General features: G+C 39.3%; 1 protein-coding gene across 1 annotated transcript in view; it reads right to left on the bottom strand.

The window, feature by feature from the left end:
• Positions 1-22,868, bottom strand: part of MYO7A (myosin VIIA) — a 1,588,820-nt gene that overhangs the window by 32,533 nt on the left and 1,533,419 nt on the right. Inside the window, exons 46-47 of the mRNA XM_044073349.1 lie at positions 22,631-22,747; positions 8,178-8,261 (exon numbers count right to left, since the gene is read on the bottom strand). Coding sequence (XP_043929284.1) covers positions 8,178-8,261; positions 22,631-22,747 — 201 coding nt within the window. The remainder of the gene's footprint in view (positions 1-8,177; positions 8,262-22,630; positions 22,748-22,868) is intronic.

Raw genomic sequence — 22,868 nt, 5'->3', positions numbered from 1 at the left:
CATCCACCAATTTAAATCCTGTTTGCACCTGTGGGTTACTCAAATCATGGCTGAAAGAGGATGCTGAAAGGGATACCATTGGGTGAGCAGTAGCCATTGTAGAAGCCTCATGTGAAATCTGGCCAGGGGGACAATGGTGATGGAGGCTGTCATGGAACCCAACAGCTGCAGAACTGATTGAGCCGTGGATTTGTCCATTGAAAGGATTGGAATCAGGTGATGCTTTATCCTTAAAATTCTGTGCTCTGGAATAGCAGCTCTGCAGTTCTTTGTGTCCAAGATAACCCCTATGAATTCTGTCAACTGAGATGGGGTGAGATTGGATTTTTGCCAGTTTATGGTTATGCCTAGCCTTTGTGCAGCGAGGAGAGAGTATGCCAGGGCTTCTTCCAGTAGATGTCTGGTGGGGGCAGAAATGAGCCAGTCATCTAGGTATGGAAACACCTAGAATCCTTGAAGTCACAAGTGAGCTGTGACAACTGCCACGCACTTTGTGAACACTCTGGGGGCTGTAGAGAGTCTGAAGGGCAGTACTCTGAACTGATAGTGACTGGCTCCTGCATGGAAGCGCAGAAATCTTTTTGATGGCCTGTCCACCTTTATGTGGTAGACTGCATCTTGAAGATCTATACAGCACATCCAATCATCTTTTTCCAAAAGCGGGAGAATAGACTGTATTGTGACCATCCAGCATTTTTGTACTCTCACAAACATGTTCAATACACTGAGATCCAAAACTGGTCTCCAGTCTCCGGTTTTCTTTGGCACGAAAAATAGTCTTGAGTAGAATCCGGATCCTATCTGGTCTGGAGGGACTATTTGGATGACTCTCTTTCTTAGCAGCTTTTCTATCTCTAGTGCTGCTTCTTCCCTTTGACTGGGTGGAACGTCGGGAAGATTTTTTGAAGGGACGGGACAAAGATCAAAGGGGATATGAAAACCTCTGGTTATAATCCTTTGTACCCAAGAATCGGTGGTGATGGTTAGCCAGGCAGAAGGGTACAAGGAGAAACATCCCCCAACCACCTCCAGAGGAAAGGAGTTGGGCTGCTCTTCAGGAGCACTGGTAGGATTGGCCAGGGAAAGAATCCCTGGAACCCTGGTTATGTGGACCCCCTCTGCCCCGAAAGGAACATCTTCCCTGTGAGTTTCCCCCTATGCCTCTAGGGGAGAACTCGGCCTGTGTGTCATGGAAAGGACCCTGAGATTTCTTGAACCATATCTTCCCACTCTTTTAGTTTCGTGAGAAAGCATGTTGAGGCGAAGAATAATGGACACCTACGGCAGAAAGTGTCTTACTGTCCTGTTCACATCCGGCCAGTGTGCTTTTAACTTTGGGCCCAAACAACGAAAAGGCCTCAATGGGAGCATTAAGAAAGGAAGCCTTAAAGGGTTCTGTGAAATTGCACAAACGCATCCCGGCGTGTCGTCTCAAGACCGCAGCTGAACCCGCTGCTCTAGCTGCTCCTTCTGATGCGTGAGATATCAATCACATAGAGGAGTTAGATATTGATTCAAGGGTAGCCAGCTGAGAGGCCACTTTGTCATGGACCTCATCAGACACAGCACCAGCCAAGGTTTCAGAGAGCTCAGAAACCAGATCGCTTTGAAGCCTGGTAAAATGTGCCATATAATTCAGGGACCTGATAGCAAAGGTCACTGAAGCAAAGGTGCACTTCCCTATCCTGTCCAGGGCCCGGGACTCTTTGTTAGGCAGATGGACAGTCTGGTTTCTACTTCTGCCAGATCCTTTTTGTTGCAGCCACCACCACCAAAGCATCCACAGGAAGACCTTTGGACCAATGGGGATCTGAAGCAGGAGGGGACAAAATCTTATCTGGCCTCCTGGGAATAGCTTTGATGGTATCAGGAGCCTTGCAAGCACGCTACACAATAAGCTGGACAAGTTCATCGGCAGGTGGAGTAACCCAGGAGGTAGGGGATTGGGCACGAAAAGTCTGCAGGAACACAGATTCCTCAGGGGTCGGATTAGAGGACTACCAGTCACCTCTCTGTTTCAGGATTTCGAGGATATCACAAAAGGATACCTCAAATCTGTGCCTTCAGTGAGGGACTTCTCTGTGGAGTTAATGTGCTTCCTCTTACACAAACTTTTCTGGTGGACCTCCTCAGTGGGAGAAGCTGGAAAAGACAGCGGAAAAGGGGATTCCTGTGGGAATATGTCCTGAGGCCCTGGCACCCATTATCCGCTAGGTGCGACTTGTGAAACCAGTGTACCAGAGGAGGGCGGAGGTATAGACAGTCCAGTATCACCAGCAGCAGTGAAAGCCTTCTCCATCAGTTGGAAGGCTTTTCCACCTGAAGAGGAATGCATGTCTAGGACAGGGGTCACCCCTCCCCTAAGTGGCTTAGCCTGCTGACCCGGAGTCCCTGGATGGCTGTGGAGCAGTAAACTTTGCGTGTCACAACTGACATCCTGGGTCATAGCAAAACTATCCTGCCACGAAGGCAACTGTGGTTCCTTAGTGAGATCCTTAAAGGGGACCACAGAAGGGGAAGACTGTGCTATATCCATGGACTTCAAAGGCAATGAAGGAGGAGAATAAGAAGGGGTCTTTGGAGATGGGTGATCACCTCCCAAGGAAGGATAGTTCCTGAGGGGTGGGATACCTCTGGCCAAGAGCACCTGATCCACAAGATGCAACACATCATGTTCGGAAAGGCTTCTAGTGGACCTCATGGAAACTGAGGGAGAAACAGGCCTGTCCACAGAAGAAACACAAAAGGCCAGTATATGTCTTATATATAACCCATCACATAACATATACATGGTTGAAATGGATATTTGGCGCAGGTACTTGGATGATTGCTGGATGGTGTGGCGTGCAGATTTAGGGTATCTACAAGAATTCATGGAATATCTTAACAGTAACGTTTGGGGAATTGAGTTTACGGTTACATCTAATCTTGATCATATTGACTTCTTAGATGTTACTGTATATAGAAACACAGATAATACTCTTGGTACTAAGATTCATCGTAAATACCCTCAATATAATATGTTACTCCATGCATCTAGTATGCACCCATGCCACACCATCCGGAATATTCTCAAATCTCAATTTCTGAGAATAAAACGTATTAGCTCCTCGTTAATGGATTATGAGGATGCCAAAACGGATTTAACACACAGATTTTTAGATAGGGGATATCATCCTTTTGACATTGTATCTGCCAGTACTTGGTCTGGGCAACAGCAGAGAAGTAGATTGCTTGAATATAGGGATCACTCATGTAGACCGCAGGATTCCACTTTGAGATTTGTCACCACTTTTGGAAGAAACCATCAGGTAATCAGGAATATCTTGAATGATAACTGGAATATTCTATTGGCCAATAATTATTTACATGAGATTTTGGGTTGCAAATGTCAAATGTCTTATAGAAGGGGTAGAACTTTAGGTTCTTTATTTTCCCATTATAAACATCAGGAGAGTGGAGGGGAAAAATACAAATAATTAACCATTATGGGGGACGAACTCCTGGGAACTTTTCCGTGTGGCCATTGCATATCCTGTAATCAGGTAAACAAAATTAAACAATTTACTAGTGCTAACATGAGTAAAGTTTATGACTTAAGGATTTTTGGTAACTGCTCCAGTAGTTGGTTGATATACCTGGCCACATGTCAATGCTCAGCTTTTTATGTGGGCAAAACATCGCGTTCCCTTCGAATTAGAATAGGAGAACATCGGAGTGACATACGGAATAAAAAGCCAACAAATGCACTTTTTCAACATACAACTAAACATCCTTCAGCTAAGTTTATGTTTACTGTCATAGACAGGATCATTGGAGACAGGAGCTATCAGCAAGGATGGCAAAACATACTCAGTCACAAAGAAAAATATTGGATTATCCATCTTGGAGCCTTGTTTCCTCCTGGTCTTAATGACCATTTATGATAAATATTTTTTCATTCAGCTATTGTCCTATAGGTACAATGCTATATCAGGTCATATTGGATAATCCTTGAAATATATCAGAGAGATATATATTTTTTATATATATATTTTGGATTAATTGTATTTTCATAAATAATTATTATGTAATTGTTTATATATATGGATATTACATATATTCTTTTGCCAAAAAATGTTTTTGGCTATATATTTTTTGGCAGTAATTAAAAGTTTACACTGTGGGTTTTAGTTGTTGAGTAACCCTACTGCATTTGGTGCATGGTTATTTGACAATAAGTTGTGGTTACTTTCACCAGTCTTTTTGCAACAACTTATATACATATTTATTCAGTATGGATTCATATTGGTGTTAATATTATTTTTGTTTATGATTTATAAGCAGTTCACAATGCTATTCTGAACTCTAATTAATATTCATTAGATAAACAGGGTTGGATCATACCATTGGCTAATAATGATTGACTGTCTTTATAAATATGTATGATGTTTCATTTTTAATATATTTTTTACCTTCACTGAAGAATGCATACTGCCGAAACCGGTTTGAAGGTTGGATTTATTGTTGGGGCATTTTTATGTCCAATTTCTGATTTTCCAATAAAGCATTGGCCTATTTATGCTGGCCTTTTTTGTTTCCTAGTATTGGTTGGGCTGTACGTGCGAGGCGTGGTGTTCTGTCCACAGAAGAGGCAAACTCGGTGCCCATCTCACCCGTCCACACCGAGGACAACAGTGCTGAGAGAGACTGGACTATGGGTGTCTGCACCGAAGAAGTAATCGGTGCCGAGGTCATGGTCTGCACCGACACAAGGATCGGTGCCGAAGTGGTTGTCGGTACCAAAGCTGGAACAGACAAAACTGGAGTCAACAATAAAGGCATCAGTTCCGAGGAAGATCTCGGAGTTGACGTGGTCAGGATCTGTGCTGACTGAACGGTCGGTGCCGATACAGTGGTAATAGTCTGAACCGAGGAGCCCCTCGGTGCCGATATAGTGAAGGCTGCCGGAGAAGACGAAGCCGAGATCATTAATGGAGCCGAAAGCCTCTGTGCCGAAGGTCTAGGTACCGAAAGCACTAGGGCTGACTGAGTGAGCTCCAGAGCTGAAACTTTAGCCTTTTTAGGTTTTGGTTGGCGAGAGTCCCCAGCTGGGGATGAAGGCAAAGATTTAACCTTGGTAGGAACATCCAAGATTCTCTTATGGGCTCTATGAGGGGTTGAGGCCTCCGACCCAGAAATAGCCTCTTAAAAGGGAGATTTAAGGAGTCCCTTCACTAACAGCTTGTTTTTCCTTTCCAACAAGGTTCTATTCGAAACATTCTCACAAATAGAACAGGGAAGATCAACAGACAAGTGGGATGCCCCCAAACAATAAACGCACAAAGAGTGTGCATCAGAATTAGGTAGTTTGTGTCCACAATCAGAACACCGTTTAAACCCCGGACTACCTTTCTTATCAGTCATGACAGCAAATTAATTAATAGAAAAAGGTACCAGCAATGGTACAAAAGAAGTCCTGAAGGTATGAGAAAAAAAAGGGAAGGATTACCAACAATGGTAAAGAGAGCATACCTCATGGTAAAAGGGTAAAGAACAGAGCAGAAAAATCTGAAGAAAATATGTACGCTAGATGTGATAGGGTAAGAGACAATGAAATATAAACTTTTCTGACAGAAAAGTAATCTGAAAGACTATTAAACAACAAATAACTGTACTTAGCTCAAGAGAAGTAGCTTGACACGACCTTATGGCAACGCAGCAAACAAAATCTGGGGTAGCAGGGAGAGGGGGATTGTTGGTAAGAGTTTAGCTCGAGAGTTTGAAGCTGATGTGAGCTTGGAAAATGGCCGGCTCAGTTCTGAGGTTGGAACCGATACCCATGCGTAAGGAATGAACGAGGATTAACAATATCAGATCATTACTTTACATCTAAATTAGGTGGGGGGGCTGTGCCCTCCACACCCCTTCTAACTAAATATACCAACTCCGAGATCACTCAACAGTAGGGAAATAGCAAACTCTGGTGAATGGCCAAGGGAAATCTTTCCCTGGTTTAAATCGGCTGTTCGCCATTTTTTTGCTTTCGATATTAGAAGATCGATGTTTAGGTGTTCAATCACCTAAACATTTGGTCTTCTAATACAGACCCACAGAAAAACATGTCTGGAGGTAGCTGCCTGCATATCCCTGTGACGTCCCCATAATAGACCAGTAATCAAGGAGCATGAATCCTCACCACTTACACTGGAGAGACATGTGCATTTGGAATACAAATGAATACACTCAGTATTTTCAGATACAGCTCTTTGGATCATATCCAGTTTCCCTTAGAAGTACACATGTAACACACTCTGTCCAGGGTCTGGATCTCTCTGTCTCCCTCCAGGTCCCCAATAAGACTCCCCACCTGTACAGCTGTAGGGTTAGGTCCTCAGGCAAGTGTCCAAGTCAAGACCTCCAGCACCCTTGCTGCAAGCCCAGTTCTTTGTGCCCCTGCTCCAAGCAATTCACACACACACACACACACACACACACACACACACACACACACACACACACACACACACACACACACACACACACACACACACACACACACACACACACACCTGGGGAAGGCTGGCACATACCTGGTGTGTCCCTTTCTGTTCAGATTATAAGGTAGTTATCACCACCACCAGACATGTCACAATCAGCTACTCTAAGGCCCTTAACAAAGGGTGTCCAATTATACTGTGTAATATTAATACTAATACAAATGGTAGTAGTAGACCAAGACAGCTAGGCCTTCAGGAGTGGCTCACACAGTGTCACCAAATAAATATAAGCACTCTCAAAGGTTAAGTACTTTCTAAAAGGACCAGCCACAATAACATTTTAAATATATTTAATAATAAATAATAAAAGCACATGAAATACTGAATATATATTTACAGTAAACCACAGAGTTCAAATCACAGGAACTTTTGAAAATAACATTTTTAGTAATGGCTCGACAATACACAAATGCTAAATGCTAAAAAAAATAACATTGATGGACAGGCTCAGATAAATAAAGAAAAACATTATCTAAACTAAGCTCCACTATAGTCTTGACTGAATCTAGGTGAATTACTGTTCCCTAATAACTTACTTGATAAAGCAAGGCACAATGAAATACATGAGCAGTCTTTCTAGTCAGGTTCCCCAAAACAGAATACTCAATACTCAGTGATTACTCCCTGTAAAATATAATATCAAAGATGGCTTGCAGAATGACCTCATCTGGTCAACTGACTGTAGGTTCTTAGAGTATCCTCCTTTGAAGTTGAGACAGGAATTAGCATAGATGACTACGATACACATCTAAATATTTATGGCAGTGCCTTGGACTTCCCCCTCCTTTAAATGAGGTAATGAACAAAGGCTTCTTCCAAACCCACCATCTCCGGTCCTATACAGCACTCTGATGTGCTGTTTTAATGGTTTAACAGCTCATTTACATTTCCCTTATTTTTCTTAAGGTAAGCTAGCTGGTTAACCTGTGCTGTCCCAGTATACTCTATTAAAACATATACATTTAATTCAGTTACAATAATACAGGTCCATTTCTTTTCAATCCAGCAGGGTGCACAGTTGATACATTTTAACACTAGCAAATCTCACATATACATTTTCAGCACAAGCATCTGTACAAATAAGTTTGATATACAAATGACATATAATTATTTACAAAATTCAAGCTAGCTGTGCTGGCACAAGTCATACATCCACTGGACTACTTCTCACAGCATTGCTGGCAGTACTTCATATCATCATAGTCCCAAACAAACCCCTCACGTTATGCAAGTTTTTTTCCTTATTTTTAAAAGTTCTCCTGTGATGTATGAAATGTAAGGCAGATGACTGACATGATGTAAGAAGTAATCATTAAACATATTAGCTAAAATTCACAACCATGCAAAACAATAACAATACCATAATTTAGGCTCAGTAAAAAATGAACAGGTAACTAAGAATTATCGTTCAGGTGACTTCTGCTCATCTGACTGCATTCATTTGGTGCAGTGTGTGTGTGTGTGTGTGTGTGTGTGTGTGTGTGTGTGTGTGTGTGTGTGTGTTTGTGTGTGTGAGCTGATTTGATAGTACTTCTTAGAGCAGGTTTTACGGTTGCAGCAATCTGCTATAGAAATGGTTGCTACTGCTTTACTTAGGGAAAAGGAAAAAAAGTACAAGCTCTGGGCTGAATAGCTTACCTTGGTTTTTGGATCAATAAGACTGACTCCGTGTTTATTTATGGATATCAGGAGAATCTCTGGGAAGTTTGGCTCTGTAGTTTGCTGTAAAACAAGATCAAGGTTTATCAGACGTGTCAACAAAGGACAGCACAGACTATGATAGCTGAGGCAAGGACTAAGTAAGGTAACCAAAGCATCCAGAAGAATGCTTTTCTTGAGGGAAGATGTGTGCACTGTTTGGATAGTTAACTGTATGTTGCATTTTGATGCTTGTAAAGCAATTACAACACTAACAGTCCCAAGAAGTCTGCTTTTTTCCACTGACTTGCTTGCTCTGACAGATGCAGACATGATAATCGGGTGTCCAAAGGGATAATTCAGTTAATTTATATATTTTGTTGTGTTCTGTTCACCATACTGTTGTTATCATCAATATCCTCATATGATATAATATCATAATCATGTCTACCTTTCAAGGTAGATGGTATATCTACTGTGCAGCAGATAGGGGTGGCTCTAACAAAGTATTGCTATGGCTAGGTATAGGGCTTTGTAAACTGAGTCCTGGCTATGCTATATTCAACCAATTGCTGAGGAAGGTCTACTTATTCCATTCACTCTACCTCTCAGGTTGGTATCCAGATATTGGTACATGCTTAATTTAGTTTGCTGTCATAGCACGCAATTCACACCCAGTTCTAATATCAATGAAAAAATGACTTTGGAAATGAACAAGATATTAAATGATTAAAGAGAAACAAAGTAAAGTTACAGAATCTAGTAAAACAATATATCAATACTTTGAAAGTTGCATTGTTTTAATTAAAACAATATTGCACATTTCAGTGTTACATTTCATGGTACATTTTTCACAGTACCATGCATTAACTTATTTCATATACTGCACATACTGATATATTTGATGTGTAATTCTTTGCTGTATCACAACTTCTCCTTATCATCTTGATCTGTGCACTACATTAGTGCAATTAGCATAACCAAAAACTTGTCATCTTCCACAGTTCGTCCTCATGTGGTCATTTCAATCATATTTTAAATAACTACATAAATATGATGGTCAGTTTATCAAAAGTAATGCTGTTCAAACAAAATGTTAACACGGCTTTGCACACATCTGACTAACCCATCCTTGCACATTTATCTCTTTATGCCCACTGACTTTACTGACTAGCTGTCAGACTGCCTTAACTCTAACCATTCATACAATATTGATCAAAGACAGACTGTTGAGTGGCTACCATCCAAGCTGCCAACGGAGAATTTTTGTCTGTATCCTACCATCTCCTCTATATGCCATGTCACTGCTCTGGGGAGGAACATTCAATAATGTCTTCGCACAGTTTGTGTTTTTGTTTATGCTAGTTGCATTGAGTGATGTGGTGTTCTAGATCAAGCTACAAGAAACTGCCATACAGCACAGAATTACATATCAAATATAACAGCTTGCTATATCAATTAAGTTAGTGTGTGGTACTATGAAAAATGTACCATGACATGCAACACTGAAAATGCGCTCTACAGCTTTAATTAAAACAATGCAACTTTCAAAGTATTTGTATCCCATTTTTATCAGATTTTGTAACCGTACCTGTTTCTGTTTAAGTACGCAGTTCATTCTCTTAATGACCAAACAAGTGAAGTGAAGCAAATTGGGAAGGTTTTATCTACAATTCAAGTGTTATAATGCAAATAAATACAAAATGCATTAAAAATAATCATGCATACAATGAAATAAGGGTTGTCACAGTACCACAAAGACATGCAGTAAACTGGGTGGGCAAAGCAAGTAAACAATGGATTTAACAATTACTTAGACCCTGTTAGATTATGCAAAAGAAGAAGAATTCAGTAAATCAGCAATCTATATATCAAACAAGTCAAGTTCCATTAATACAGCAAGTCAAGTGCAAATCTAATCTATTTATTAGGGAGCTGTGCTATGTAAATACTAGCCTAGGCAACATCAGGAAATGCCTCTAACGTATCTGCATTTAGTGATCCTGAATCGACAGGCTTTTACTACAACATGAGGCAACATCAGGAAATGCCTGCAACGTATCTGCATTTGGTAATCCTGAATTGACAGGCATTTAGTCTCGTTTGAATGGCAGCAATTAGTAGCAAAGCTATTTCTAAGTGAGGAATCTGCTTCCAGGATCCTAAAACCACTGAGTGAAAATGGTCGATTACAAATGTGGAATTTATACATGCACATAAAGAGAAAACTGTGAGTCTGCAGTGGAACAAAGAACTTTTATAGGCTGAAGTAAGAATATAGTATCACTGAAAGTGGGCAATACATAAAGAGATAACTGCTTTTATATGAGAGAGAAGGTGAGAAAGTACAGTTGTGTAAATAAACTTACCATAATAGTAGATGTAAGAATTATCATTGATGTAGTAACCTTAATTATATGCCAAAGATATAACAGATGGTCAGCTTCCAAAGCTTCAGGGCACTTTCCACATGCCCAAGATATTAACTTGAGCTGAGCTGAGTAAACGTCAGGTTTGGACGCCAAGTCTTTCAGAGTTTTCAATCCAACAGAGAGAGAGGGAGAGGGAGGCTGAAGTCTTGAGAAAGAAAATGTTAGTAAAATAACTGTACTGCAAATGAGGTGGTGCAGAGGTTATCATTGTAGCCTCACAGCAAGAGGTTCACCAGTTTGATTCTTGGTTGGGGTGCCTTCTGTGCAGAGTCTGTGTGTACTCCCTGTGTTCCTGTGGATTTCCTATGGATACTCTGGTTTCCTCCTACATTCCAGACACAGGTGTCTGGAGCATTTCTCCTTGGGCCTCTGCTGAAAATGGGCTCTGTCCCAGTTGGACTTTCCCTGTAACAAATGTTAAATAAAAATAAAATGTCCACACCCTGGCAAAAAAGGTATACAAAAATAAGGGGGGGGGGGTGTGGAGGGAGGGAGTGGTTACTGCAGTAGTGATCGCTCGAACAACTCCACTATGTTCATCATATAGATCACTCCTGAAGTAGCCTTAGCTATTAAGGTGACTCTGCTCATTGCCAGAAGTATCAACAACAAACTGCAAACCTTGATGCTTTCCTGCATTTGGAATGCATTCATATATGTATAATTCCTGAAATTTGATTCACATTTTTTGAAAGTACTCCTTCCATACCTGTGATTTACACCTCCCATGCCTTCAAACCTGATGCCAACTGTGGTGATGTTTCCACATTTGTTAGGGACAATATTTCCTCTAAACAGATTCTCAGAGACTTACAAACTGAGCTCAATGAACTCCAAATCTCAATTAACAGGACCAGCTATCAGTTTATAGCCTGTTACAGGATGCCCTCTATTTCCCCGGAAAATCATATAAGGTTCCTAAATGTACTTGAAGAACTACCTTTAAACAAAAACTCCCATTATTTTGGGAGACTTTAACTATCTCTCAGTAAACTGAATTACCTGTACCTCCAATGTAAGAAATGTCCAAAAGGTCTTAACAAAAACTCCTGTAACCAGATGTTTAACAAACCCACTGGAGGACACAATATTCTTGACCTGGTCCTCATGAACATAGCTTCTTCATGTGCTATTCCCCTAGTATCTCCTACCCCAGTTAAGTTGGATAATAGACTAATGACTTTCATCTTCAAAAACTCTAAACCTGCTGATACCATTATCTTGGAATTCAATAATTTCAAATGGACTCGGTTCATCAAATTTTATGTCAAGGTTTCAAACATCACTTAGAGCAGCATCACCCTGGATGTTGCCTCAGCAGATAACTTCACAAAGGAATTTTATGCCCACTCAGATAAATGCATAGAACTGGCAGTCCCTACCATATCTAAATATAATGGAAAAAGTAAAAATAAACCACCCTGGTGGTCCAGCCACATAAATACAATAAAATAAAAGAAAAACTCTAAAGTATACATCAGATCAAAAGCCCCCAAATATCAAGGATACTATCGGAAAATTGACTAAAAACTTGAAACTACTATTATGACTACTAAAGCAGCCCATGAAGTTAGGTTAGCATTTGAAAATAAATACAATTAAAATCCTTCTTTAGGCATGTTAGTAAAATAAGAAATAACAGCCAACATGGCTTTGAAAGTATTCATAATGGTACCACCTACTCTGCTGTAACCCATAGTAAACAATTTCAGTGCAAATTATATCCAGAGACAATTATCCAAAGCCCACTTATCCCTGATTCTCTCAAACCTCGCTCATCATAACTAAAAGGGCTCTCCAACACCAAAACTACTTCCTTCCAGGGACCTGATAATATTCGTTGTTGTTTAATAAACACTATTAAATGAGCTGTGGCAGAGTCATTCTTTAAACTACTTAATCTGAATTTAGGCACTGGCTTTGTCGCCTGATGTTTGGCACCCTTATATTCAGTACTGATTAGGCGAATTATTGAATATGCCTCTTTGGGATAGACCTCAGTAGAGTTATCACACAGTAAGAAACACCCCAGGGGTTCCTAACTAAGAAGATCACTGGCTTAAAAAAACTAAGCTACTAGAAAAAAATGGAAGCACTGTCCCTTTATTCAGTAAGTTACAGATTACTGAGGGGAGATCTGTGTCTTTCCTTTCACGACATTAGTGACCCAATGGTCCTGAAGCTCTTGTTATTTCCACAAATCAAATAATCCCACAAATACCACAACCAAGGATTTAAATCTTCACCAGCAGTTAAATAAAATTTGGTTAGGTTCATTATACAATGTATTGCTAACCTCTGGAATAGACTCTCTCTGCAAATTAAGCAGTGTGATATTATCTTCTTTCAAATGAGACCGGGATGAGTGGATAGATATTCACAAATTTACTCCAGTCTTGACTAGTCAAACCTTCTTAGAAAGAGTAGCTACAGTCTCTGGTTGGGAACTGGCAGGCCTTAAATCATCGCAAGACTCAGTTGCCTTGAACTTCCTATGACCTTATGATCCTATGACCCTATGAACAGGGATGGTACAAGGATAGGATTATTTTGCTGACAGCTATGTTTTCACTGAGACTTTAAATTATGCATAGGATAGCACTTGAAGTGGGATTTAGTTAGGGTTGCCAGATTTCTGACTGGAGTGAGAACCAAAAAAAAAAAAGGTCGGTCTTCAACGCCTAGTGAGGACCACAAAAAAAAAACATGGAGCTACTTCTGTTTAATATAGAACATCAAGCAGTTCTGCATTAAACACAAGTAGCTACGTGTTTACCAATTTCTGATTGGCCCGTATGCCGGTATATGAGCCAATCAAAAAACTTGAAAAACGGAGCTATGTTTAATGCGGAACTGCCTGATGTTCCACATTAAACACCAGCAGCTCCGTATTTAGAGATTTTTGATTGGCCCATATGCCGGTATACAAGCCAATCAAAAAACTTGAAAAACGGAGCTATGTTTAATGCGGAACTGCCTGATGTTCTGCATTAAACACCAGCAGCTCCATATTTAGTGTTTTTTGATTGGCCGGTATACAGGCCAATCAAAAAAAAAAAGCAGAGGGCTGTTTCACCGGGATTTAAACTGGCAGTGCAGGACTTGGGATCGGGCTGCTGATCCCAGGACAATCCTGCTCAAATAGGGACATCTGGCAACCCTGGCTTTAGTAATGGTGTTGTTCCAAGTGCATGACTATTTTGATGATATGAGATAATTCTGATAACAAGATAAAGTCTCAGTCTACTGTTTTTGTCTGGCAGTTAACATGAGGGATTAAGCTGCTTCATATAGTCCAGGGTTTGATTCCCAGAACCTAACCAAGTTACTTAAGTAGACAGTGCTCCATGACAATTGGGAAATTGGGTTGCATACTTCAGTGGTCACCTGAACTGCATGCTTAGTAACTGCCTATGAATCTATTTTTCCTGTCTCTCATTTACATGGGCTTCATACTGCAACATGACTTTCCCTCATATATTCATAGGCTAATGGCTTTTTATTTCTTCCAAAAGGTCTAAATTAGTAAATATATAGCCTGAGTTGTTGATTTATATATTTTGTGCACTATTATTCCAAGAGGCAGGACTGTGGCCATCCTTTATGCAAACAAAGATGTCAGTAAGGAAACTATATCAGTTGCAAACCCTATCAATTTTATTGAATGTTTGTGTTATTTTCTATTATTTACATGCTTTGTTTAACAATCTGAGGTCCATTGTTAGTGGGGGCATGGAAGTATTATCTGGTCAAGTATTTAGAGTCCTTCAGTAGGGAAACTGAGACTGTCAGAATCAAACCAAGGACTACAGGGTGAATCTCATTAGTAGCTCATAGCCTTAATCCTCTTTGCTAAATTGCCAGACCCCAGTCCTGTTACTTGAAGTCAAAGATAGCAGTTTGTATGCTGTGTGCAGCAAAACTTCTTCCCATAGTTACTTTTGGACTACATATTTTCCTCTGTCTGGCCACTGAGTACACAAGCAAGAGCAAACAAGACATAAGTGCACTTATGAACCTGTCAACATAAGTCACCAAAACCAGAAAAGCGGAAAACCTAGTCAGGTGAGCATTTAAATTGTATATTTCAAATATTCGCATTATATTCCCTTTGTCTATAAAAACACAGTTTCTTTTTACATTAGTACAGCCTCATTTGTTAAAGAAAAAATCCACTTTAAAACTCCATAAATATGTTCTCCCATCATAGCTTGATTGATATCTGGTGCTGTATGAACGCATTAGAAGCACACTATTGCGTATCATGCAATACATGGAGTAGGACCCCTCCTGTTCGGCATATACTTCTCAGAGGTACAGGCAAGCACAGGAGGACTATGGCTGACCAAGTTCGCAGATGACTGCAAACTAGGGGATATAATTGACTCTCCGGCTGACACAGACATCCTCCAAAAGGGTCTCACTGAGACGGATACCTGGTGTCAAAATCATGGCTTCAAGCTAAATGCCAAAAGGTGCATAGTCATCCCCTTTGGAAAAAACAAAGTACCCACAAACTACCACATAGGTGGTAGTCCCCTAAATACGGAAGACATAATAAGGGATCTGGGGACCCAAGTAGATAGTAATCTCACCTTTGATAATCACATTGCCAAAGTGGTTAGAAAATCCTTCTACGTGGCCCACCTAATCACAAAAGGGTTCGCCTCCAGATCAAAAGAGGTCATTGTGCCCCTCTACTCATCACTCATCAGACCCATCTTAGAGTACAACGCCCCAAACAGATGCCCTATGCAGCTTGACTTGAAGAAACTCCAGTTGTACTCAGTTGCATACCACCTACTCAGAGGTGATCTCTGCCTGACATACAAGGCCATGTCCAAACCAGAATTGATGGACATGCTCCACCTAAAGAAAACCTTATCCCCTCGAGCCACATGCTCTAGGGATCTAAACCTCACCACAACAATAAATAGGACGTACTGGAGGGATAGATTCCTGTCCCAGAGACTTCCCATGCTTTGGAACAAGATCCCAATCTACATTAGGCAGAGCTCCTCGCTAACACTCTTCAAAAGAAACCTTGACGAGTGGATGGGAAACAGAAGGTTTACCTTGGAGATCACTTCAGTCGCACTGCTGGACAGAGGCACAGGGAACTAATCTAAGGGGGCGGCGAAAGCCAACACATTCTGGCTAGGCTTATAAATGCCTTCGGACAGATTGCCTAGTACCAACCTATGAACCTATGAACCTATGCTTTAATATAATAGTCCTCAAAATGGCCACCATAGGGCCAGCTATAATGCTGTAGTTTTGTCTTACAGCTTTGTGCTTTGTATCCCAGAATGTTTCAAGTCCAATTTATATGAGGCATAAGGAACCCACACTTAGAAAAAAATACTGCAAGATGCAAATACTGTAAGATGCACTGGAACCTCAATGTGCTTATTTTTTCCTTTGATTTTCCTTGATGTGTGGTTTCAAATAAGCTTCCTTTAACCTTTCCACAGTTAATTTAAAACTTATCAAATAAGCTATGTTTGTACAAAATCCCGCATCAACTCCAAATGGATAAGAAACAGAATGGACCAAGATGGCAATAAAATACAATGAAAACTTTAGTAATGTAATGACAAATATTTGTGGCCTGTGGCCTACCAAGTTTGCAGATGACTGCACACTGGATGCAATCACTGAGTCCCCCAACAATATAACCATTTTACAGAAGGGGCCGACTCAGACAAATGATTTGTGCCAAAGTCATGGACTAAAACTAAATGCAAAAAGTGCCTCATTATCCCTTTTGGCAAAGAAGTAGCCCCTGCTAATTATGATACAGATAGCAGCCCTCTAAGCTCAAACTCATTGATGTGAGACTTGGGAAAACAGGTTGATAGCAATTTAAACTTCAATGACCATGCAGCCATAGTGGTGAGGAAAGCCTTCTACATTGCACAGTTCATAAATAAGGGCATCGCATCCAGGACTTAGGCGGTTATAACTCCATACTCACCCCTTATCAGACTACTAATTGAGTACAATGATTCTTCCCTTCTGTATGTATCTCACCAGACAACTGCAACAACTGGGAGACTACAGAGGTTTCTAACCAAGAGAATCCAGGGCGTCCAAAATGTGACTTACATGAAAAGATTGAAAAGATTGAAAGCCCTGTCACTGTACTCTGTTACCATACAGGCTGCTAAGAGGTGACTTGTGCCTGGCCTACAGAGCAGTATGGAAGTAGTGCACGTCTGCAAATCACATGGGACAAGAGTCACTCGCTCCAGGGATCTCAGCCTAGCCTGTGACATTAACACAACATGTTGGAGAGACAGATATATCTCCCAGAGAATGCCACTCCTCTGGAATACGCTCCCACTTAGCTCCTCAATGACTCTATTTAAGCTCAACCGTGACAACAGGATGGGTGACCGCAAGTTCATCCTGTGGTGGCACCTATGTCCCTCATGAACAGGGGCAGTTGGTACTGATCATAGAAGTGCTCTGCTAACAATGACCACCTAACTGTAGTCAATTAGGGTACACAGGTTTTTACATGGCTTGACTTGTAAAGGCCCTAGGGCCATTAGCCTAATAACCTCCTATTAACCTATAAACCTATGACTATATTACTTTATTTATTATATTATAACATAAGAATGTTCAATCTAAATTGCTGAGTATGCCAGATTAGTACTTTTTGTCCACACTCTGTAAGGAGCTCAACTTATTACTAATATAAAAATCCTGCCAGCTAAGATGTGGAAACTTGATTTTGATCTAAAACATGCATAAGGATATATCCATTAGACTAAAACACTGTTGTTTGCATTTTTACTTTTAACCACAGTACTGACTGTTATAGCCATTTGTGAACTGATGGTGTGCAATATCACATTTGGGTACGGAATCTGCATTACAAACATCCATTTTTTGTATTCCTTCATTGTCAGATATTTGTAACCAGAAGATGTACCTTAATTTTATGTAACTATTACCACAAACATATCCACCTACACACACACTGTAGGTTGTAAAAATGATGAGCTTTTCTTTGTCATGGTTTAAACTTGTTATTTCAGTGAGCTATTAATAACAGCTGTTTGTAGTGTTGTTAATGTGATTAATTTTGTAGTTAATAAATAAATAATAATGCCCAGTAGGGTTTGTGTTATTGTAGAAATAATGCCTATCCAGGGGTGTTTTGAGGCCCGATGCCACAGGTAGATAGTCTCTACACCCCTGGAAGGGCATTATTTTCACAATAACACACATCCTGGAGGGCATTATTGTGCTAAGAGAATGGTCTGTTTGTAAAATCGTTGTGTTTTTATCTATTTATTTATTTATTATTACTATATTATTTTTTATATAGTTTTGATGTAAAATAGTTCCTCTGCCTGATGTTTTAAACTTGCTCTAGTATCTGTTAATGGCACCGAAAGAAGCATTTTACATCCAAAATATAATAATTTAAAAATATATCCAGGTATTTACTTTATTTTTTGGTTTCTTACTCATAAAACGCTTGGTTTGTTGCCAGTTATTGGAGATCGAAATTACTAAATAATGACATACATTTGAGTTTCAGACTTTTATTTCCTTCAGAAATTAATGCTAACACAAATCATTTATTTAAGCAAGTTTGTAATTTTATAAGAGCATTAATTACAATCTGTTCCTGTTTTTGAGCCTTTGTCCTCATTTATTTTAGGCTTATTGAGATATCTTGAGTTAAGAGGTTGAGAGGTAGACACACACATCTTAACTGCTGCTGCAGCCAGGGGATTGCTCGATCGCTGTCACTCTTTACTCTCTCGCTCTCTCTTACACACACACACACACACACACACACACACACACACACACACACACACACACACACACACACACACACTTTTTCTGTTTAATTTATTTTTTTACACTTTCTAAACAGCAATAGCACTCCTTAGCAATTGTAAAATAATAGCTCGATTGATCTGTCTCCCTCTGTCTCTGTCTCTTTTTCTCTCTTACTGTCATACACACATACACTGTCACGCACAGACATAAATAAATACACACATGCTCTTTTTATATTAATTTTTTTTCTTTTTACTTTTACACTTGCTAAACAGCAAAAGTGCTGCTTAGCGAGTGTAAAATAACAGCAGCTTTTGCTTTTTTTTCAGTCTGAGCTGCACAACAGTTTAATTTCCTACCATGAAGCAGTGGACTTGTTTTTCAGCAGGCATTACCTATAGATTAGCACCTTGCTGGAGAATGTTTGTTCTCCAATCAGGGTGCAATCTACAGGTTGCCCATTCTCCAAAATATGTGCAATTTTTCACTGGCCAAAACTGAGACTATGTACTAGTTTGTTTATGTGACACTGAGTCATAATCCATCTCTAGTTTTATATAAAGATTATTCCAAAAAATAACTCCTTGGAAAATAGCTTTATTTTAGCTGTTTATAGCCCTTTGCTGACTTCAGCAAGGCAGTTTCATGATCTAAAATTGTGGGCAGTGGCCATCTATAAAAAAATACCAAATGTCTGCTGTCTAACCTAGGTTATGCAGGATGTGACAAATTCTTTCTGAAATAATGTGAGATCTGAATTGTGAAAAATCTGAGGGGACATTCAAGATCTGTTGCAGGGAAGCAGGTGAAATGAAAAAAAAATGAAAAGTGCTGAAAACTTACTGAACAATAAACATCATGGTGATATTATAAGGAAAAATAATAACATTGCAGTAAGGTTAACACTGGAAAGTGGAGTTTCCTTTTTAAAGGAGCCATTTACTTCGGCCATGACATTAACGAAACCTTGTAATCCCCCTTTGGAAGACAGTACATGCAAAGGATCATCAGCAGATCTGCATTGCTGAAGGTAAAATGAACTATAACATTCTATTCACATAGACCTGGTAACGGAACAGTGAAGGGTGAATGAAACAAATCTATCCTTTTTTAGAAAAAAAAACAGCAGCAAATCCTATAGTCACAAAATATCACTTTGCCTATCATATGAGAAGTAAGTAAAACTTTTGTAGATCAACAAGCAATAAAGAACTAAAGGAAAACAACATTTCAATTAGCTTTGTTCTGATCAAATCATAATTCTATTTCAAATAGTGAATGCACAATGCTCCTGATGCTTAAATATCCAGTGGTGCATCCATTGTGTCCTTGCTAGTTTGCCATAATAGCAGCACAGCCAGGTTACTGTTAATGTCACCAGCCTATATGTACAATGTCATCAGCCTGTACATGCACAAGAAATCTGAAAATCATTCCATAATTTGAAATCCATAAGTCTGAGAAACATATAGGAAATCAGTGTGGACCTGGGAGGAAGACTAATTTGCCTTGGAGGAAAGGAATAAGGTATAAATAGAGCATGAAATGGTAGTCCTTTTGTCCAGAAAGAGACCAATGGTGTCCAGAGTACAGGGGTAAAAGTTATTTTCCATGATCAGCCAGGTGGACACAGTCTCAAAGCAGACCAGATCTTATTAAAATCGTACCTCATAGGCCAACTTCTCTGTATCACTATTGAAGAACCATATGTTTACACTATCACTCGATAATTATTATTCATTGTTATATCTGCAAACTATTTGTGTTCTAAGATTTAAAAAATACAAAAAATAACAGATTATACACACCAGTGAATATTCAGCATGCAAGTCAAAATTAGCATCAGCTTTAGAAGTAAGGCATATGTAGTTAGGGCACAACTGGGCCCAAAATGTTCATTAAATGGCCATCATATGCTGCCCTCTGAGTGTAATTTAATAACTGGCTGAGGTTTAGTTACACTTGAATAACAATGGATAAGAGAACACCTCTGCTAATAGCAAGTAATTAGTAGATGTGGGAAAAAAAGTCAATGTCATTAGTATCTCAAGATCAGTCTGTCCTTCTGTGACAGAAAACAGATAAAACAACCAAAACCACAGGATATTTAACAAGGAAATAATAAATAATTACAGATTTCAGCTACAAGGCACTCAAGGCCATTTAATAAGTTTAAAGTAAAGTAAAATCCACTGCTCAGCAAGCAAACGCTGTAGTTCCGTGAGGTAGATATAATGTAAGTCACAAAGGAAGCGGAGTACAGCAGAAGTAAGAACAAAACTCTAAATTTAATTCCAAGAATGTGCACTTATAACATACGGATGAGCGCTTTCACCATTACAGCTTCTTCAGATCCTTGTATAAAAGTCACAGTAAACCTCCCCTTATATAAGCAGCTCAATTAATCAATTAAAACAATTTAAACAATTAAAAGCAATACTGGAGAATTTAAAGAACTCTCCCGTATGTTAATGTAAAGTAAGACAAAAATATATAATATAATACAACATGTTCCTTGCATATTGGGAGGAACATGTTTTATTTAAGAATGCACTTTTCTGTGAACATGTGGTGTTCTACAGAAGGTTTGTTGATGACCTTTTTGTTCTTTGGAATGGAACATCAGAACAGCTGGAATAAATGCTATCCATTATGAATGATTTAACTACATTCCTTACTTTTACCATGAACTATTCCACACATAGAATTGATTTTTTAGACCTATATATTAAGAGATTAACAGATGATATGATAAATACGGGGGTCTATCGCAAGGCATGTTACTGCAATTCCTTGTTATTAAGGTCTAGTATGCACCCACAATTTGTTTTTAAGAATATAATGAAAGGACAGGCCATTAGAGCCTCGAGATTGAACCCCACTGAACAGGGATTTATCTCAGAATTAGACAATCTGAGAAATAGATTACTGACCCGGGGATACAAGGATAATGAGATTATACCATACATGGAGGAAGCATACATGTCACGCACCACTTCAGGTGCACCACACTTTGGACCCAGGGTCCAAGATCAAACCGTTGGAGATCATATGTTAAATAGATCTATTAAATTTTCTACTCTGTATACTTCTGATCAATATCAGTTAAAGGAAATTATTAGCAAACATTGGGATATTCTCCTGGTTGATGATGACTTGAAACGCATTGTGGGGGAGACACCAAGTTTCCCATTTCGGAATAAGAGCAACCTAAAGCGATTGCTTTGTCACCCCAGACATGATAGGATTATGAAGAACACTGGTCACACTAAACCCTGTGGTCACTGCAACTTCTGTTCATTTATTGATAGCAGTGAGGTGTTTATACACCCGGATGTACACACCTTTTTCTCCATCAAGGCAGATGCAGATTGTATGACACCTAATGTGGTGTATTTAGCTACTTGTCAGGCATGCCCGAGTTTCTATGTTGGTAAAACTAACCGGCCATTAAGGGATGGAATGAGAGAGCATATTTACCACATGAGAAAGGGCACTTTACACAATGCCTTACAAAACATATAACCACCAATGACAATGATCATACTTTCTTGTTCCGGGTCCTAGAGATAATTGTTGTGAATAAGAGGGGTGGTAATACTATGAATCTTACTGAATCTAAGGAGACTGACTGGATCATTCGTTTGAAAGCTGATAGGGGCAGGGGTTGAATGATAGAGCTTCTATAAAACCTAAGCTGAGACAACGCAGGCACATAAAATGAACTATCATTTATTTGTATATGTTCTTGATTATGTATTTTATCAACATTAACTTATCAGAATGTTTATTTATATGTTTTTAGGTCACTATGCAAGTTTTATATATTTTTGTCTTACTTTACATTAACATACGGGAGAGTTCTTTAAATTCTCCAGTATTGCTTTTAATTGTTTAAATTGTTTTAATTGATTAATTGAGCTGCTTATATAAGGGGAGGTTTACTGTGACTTTTATACAAAGATCTGAAGAAGCTGTAATGGTGAAAGCGCTCATCCGTATGTTATAAGTGCACATTCTTGTAATTAAATTTGGAGTTTTGTTCTTACTTCTGCTGTACTCCGCTTCCTTTGTGACTTACATTTAATAAGTTTATTTCAGCAGCTTTTCTTTAGTAACTCCATATAATTTTATCAATATTCCAGGCAGTCAATATGTTATATAGGATATGTACATTGGACAAAAATACATGTTATAATAGTCCATAAATACCTTAACCTCAAAGAAAGCAGATCCAAACGTGGGCCATTTGAAGAGAATCTTTAGAAAGGCTAATTTGGCTTCTTCTCTCGTCTTTCCTGCATGCTTGTTGAAATAAGCCACAATGGACTACAAAGAAAACAGAAAAGGCTTACTTGATTATTTGTACATTACACCGGGAATGTTACAAGAATAACTGAACATAAAAACAGTTTCTCAGTCATTGCTGGAAACATGGTACAAATAAAAA

This window comes from Protopterus annectens, chromosome 5.part1 (genome assembly GCF_019279795.1).
Source record: "Protopterus annectens isolate FY-2018-M chromosome 5.part1, PAN1.0, whole genome shotgun sequence".
Taxonomy (NCBI): domain Eukaryota; kingdom Metazoa; phylum Chordata; order Ceratodontiformes; family Protopteridae; genus Protopterus; species Protopterus annectens.
Note: the sequence above shows the minus strand (reverse complement) of the source record. Positions and strands in the feature narration are given on the sequence as shown.